Below are 3,626 nucleotides of genomic sequence, written 5' to 3'. Positions count from 1 at the left end.
ATGTTTTCACACAGTAACTGTATGATACTTAATGGTAAAACGAGGTACTTTTTAACTTTGTTTCTTTTGAAATTATACAGTGGTTAACTGGTATGGTAGATATGGTCTGAAATATACTTTTAGAAGATGATAATTTTAACATTTATATAGTATGCAACAAGCGGAATATGCATTTTTATAAATTACTTTATACATATGCAAAACATTCCTATAACAAATTTTAACGTCAATAGTGATGCTAAAAAAGCTTGCCATCTGAAGACTCATGTTTAAAGGTTTCAATAAGGAAGTCTCATTTTAAAACTGAGATTCTGACTAATCAAGAATGGTTCAGCTATGTTTGACCATGTGTTTGAGTATGTTTTTTATGTGTGTGTGTGTGTGTGTGTGTGTGTGTGTGTGTGTGTGTGTGTGTGTGTGTGTGTGTGAGTCTGTGTGTGTGTTCAGATATGATTTGCACTTCTACTTTCATATTGCATCTATAAATTACATTCTAAAAATAGTTGTCAACTGTTATATACTTGTGTTATTAGCTGTAAGTAGTAAACAAATGCATCACATATTACAGAAAATATGCACAACCTATTGCTCCTTATCATTTCGTCCCTAATCAGTTTTAAGCATTTTAATATATTTTAATCTCTCAGTTCTTATTACACTAAAATGATGTACTATAACTCTTCTCTTTCCTTCACAAACAAGTACTTTGCTAATGCCTCTGCTTCTTCTCTTCCCCTTTTTGATTCAATATTGGAAAATAGTTAGCTTCAAAAAGAAAACGAATGAATAAATGCAAATGCTTTCAAGAACTGATGCCATAGTCTGTCTTGCTAGTAAATAAATAGCTGCCTGTATTTTGACAAAAATAACTTGACTAGATAATATCAAAGCTACTGTTCCTTAATATCACAGAGAACTGAAGACATTTTCAAAAAAAGAATAAAGTGTTGTTAGCAAGAGTCAGACATGATCACAAATAGTGGTAATACACACACAAACACATTCTCGAAAACATGGTCACACACATTTGGTCCTAGACAAAGTGCCATATCTATATATAGTTTAAGTACATCATCTTTTTTTTTTTTTTTGCCTTTTTATAAATCTTTTTCACCATTACATATAAAGTATTAATGACCAGTAAAGTAACACACTTCAAATGATTTTATTGTAACCACTTGCAACAAGACTGACTCTTGTAAAACATTGCTTTGAAAGCCCAAATGCAACCAGTAAATAAACATGAAACAAGAAATGCCACTTTAATATTAACTAATGCTTTATGTATATGTAAAATAAATAGGGAAAGATATACTGTCAGAGAAGGTAAGTATATCCTTTTTAACATTTCAGTGAAAGATATTTAAAGCAGTTAACTTTATTTAATAATTATTGCTAACCATGTAAATGCTTCTGAAGTAGTTTCTGCTGTAATTGTGGTTGGTGTACATTGCTGTTTATAAAACATCCAGAGGATGTGATCTTTCACATTAAACAATAGTTGAATACAAAACGTGTGCTCACTATTCATCTTGATGTTACACAGACCTCACATTGCCACATTTGTGGGTTACAGTGTATAAAATATAGCTGTCATTGGAAACTCGGTGTTGCAATTTGTTGATACTCTTTATTCACTCTGAATTAAAGGCATCCCTTTATCCACTCTGAATTAAAGGCATCCAAGAGAAATTAGATTATGCAGAGGAAATGCTGCATGTTAATATGGTGCACAAATTCAGGGTTGCTGTATCCACAGGAATTATTCTATTTCAATGTGCTGACACTGAATCAAGGTTTCTGCTTTTCTAAAATCCCCACATATGGCAACACCCACTCTCAGATTTAGAAATAGCTTTAGATGCTTTGTCATTAGAAAGTTGACAAATTCCTTCATTAATAATAGATTTATTTCTGGTTACCCCAAGATGGATTGTATGAACAACAGTTAATTGATTAACTGATTTAGCTATCAGTACTTCTAGCTGTTAAATCATTTAAAATCGTTCTCCTGAATCATATATCAGCTCAGTTGCTAGCATGGTTTAATATGTGCATGTGTTTGTGTGTTTCAGCAAGTGAGTCAGAGTGAGAGTGTGTTTGTGTGCATGGGTGTTTCTATGTTGGAGAGATAGCTAGCTATGTAGAACTGTTCACTTGATTGCAGTCAAACTGCTGTGTTACTTTTCTTCCTCTGAGGACTGAGTCTCAAGTTCTGTTCATTGTTTTGGATTTCAGCTTCTGAAAACGAAAGACCAAATGATGAAAGAGCCTTTGTACATGCTTTTTTGAAAGTTGGGTTTGTAAAGCAGTATACAACTGGATCTAGTGCAGCGTTCAAGTATGTAAAAGCAAGGGACCCATGAAACCACTCAGCAGCTGTATTGAAAGTGCTACATTGATTTGGATATTTGTGCTTTATTAAAAGTGCTACCACACCTGCCACAAAACAAGGCACAAAACATATAATAAAGACAAGGACAATGATAACAAGTGCTGTTACAGCTCTTCTCACTTTGGGGTTGGTGCGCATTTTTCTGCGGTACAATTTCCAAATTATGTTGACAGCGCAGAACAGGATAACACAAAGGGAAAAAATAACCTCCATAAAGAAAATCCCATAATGCCACATCATGGTAGCATCTGGATCTTTGTAAGGGATGTAACTCCTGCAAAGAGAATGGTTCTGGTACTCAAATGAAAGTGATACTGAAAATACATGAGAATTCATCAGTACTAAAACAAGCCATATTGTGATGACTATTTTCACAGATGTATGCAGTGTCACCATGCTCAGTCTATGATGTGGATGTACAATTTTTAAATACCGATCAATAGCTACAACTGTCAGAAATGCTATGCTTGCTGCCCTGTTCATAGCCAGCATGAATAAATTCACTTTGCAAAAATGATTTCCAAAAATCCAGTGTTCATCCCTGAAGTAGTTGTCAATACGGAATGGCAAACTTATCAGTAGGAGAAGGTCAGCAACAACCAGGCACAAAAGGTACACCGTACTTGGATTCCAGTATTTCATTAGAAGAAAAAAAATCCATAAAGCAATCACATTTCCAGCAAGTCCCACCACAATTTCCACACTAAGGACTGATGCTAGAATCTTTGAAGCGTTAGTCTGTATAGTTAGGCAGTACATTTCACTGACATTTACCATGTCTGTGCACTCTAAAAGATAATGCTAGATTAAAGAAACTGAAAATACTGTCCCTCAGTACTTTCAGAGCAAAAGCAAAGACACAACTAAACTGCTGATGTTACTGTAACCACTTCTCTTTCAGAAAGCTACTTCTTGTGTTAAAAAAAAAAAAAAAAAAAAAACATGACAGAGCCAATTCTGCAGTGTACTCAGTAAGGTAGTAATTAGAAAAGCAAAAAAAAAAAAATCATTTATTTAACTAAAAAGAATTACTGCTGGAGTGCGCATCAGATTTGACCAACTGATCTGAGCCCCCTCACCAACTATTTCCTTAAGTTATCAGAATAAATGAAAATTGTAGTAAGAGATGAAATTAGACTTTCCTAAACACACAAGTGAAAAAATGAGCAACTAAAAATCTAAATTATTTTTACTGACAACAGATCACAGCTGAGTAATATTAACTACAAAC

The 3,626-nt window shown here is 33.9% G+C and overlaps 1 protein-coding gene across 1 annotated transcript; it reads right to left on the bottom strand.

Annotated features, from left to right (window-relative positions):
- Nucleotides 1–429: 429 nt before the first annotated feature.
- LOC122804111 (hydroxycarboxylic acid receptor 2-like) lies at nucleotides 430–3,232 on the bottom strand. The gene has a single exon (XM_044073760.1). It carries the CDS (start codon nucleotides 3,170–3,172, stop codon nucleotides 2,168–2,170), a length of 1,005 nt encoding a protein of 334 aa, XP_043929695.1. The 5' UTR covers nucleotides 3,173–3,232; the 3' UTR covers nucleotides 430–2,167.
- Between the last annotated feature and the right edge of the window lie 394 nt (nucleotides 3,233–3,626).

The sequence above is a fragment of the Protopterus annectens genome, chromosome 6.part0 (genome assembly GCF_019279795.1).
Source record: "Protopterus annectens isolate FY-2018-M chromosome 6.part0, PAN1.0, whole genome shotgun sequence".
Taxonomy (NCBI): Eukaryota; Metazoa; Chordata; order Ceratodontiformes; family Protopteridae; genus Protopterus; species Protopterus annectens.
This window is presented reverse-complemented; position numbering and strand designations above follow the sequence as displayed.

Bases quoted from the DNA above. Each gene is read 5' to 3' on its own strand.
- LOC122804111 (XM_044073760.1), bottom strand. From the start codon at position 3,172: ATGGTAAATGTCAGTGAAATGTACTGCCTAACTATACAGACTAACGCT.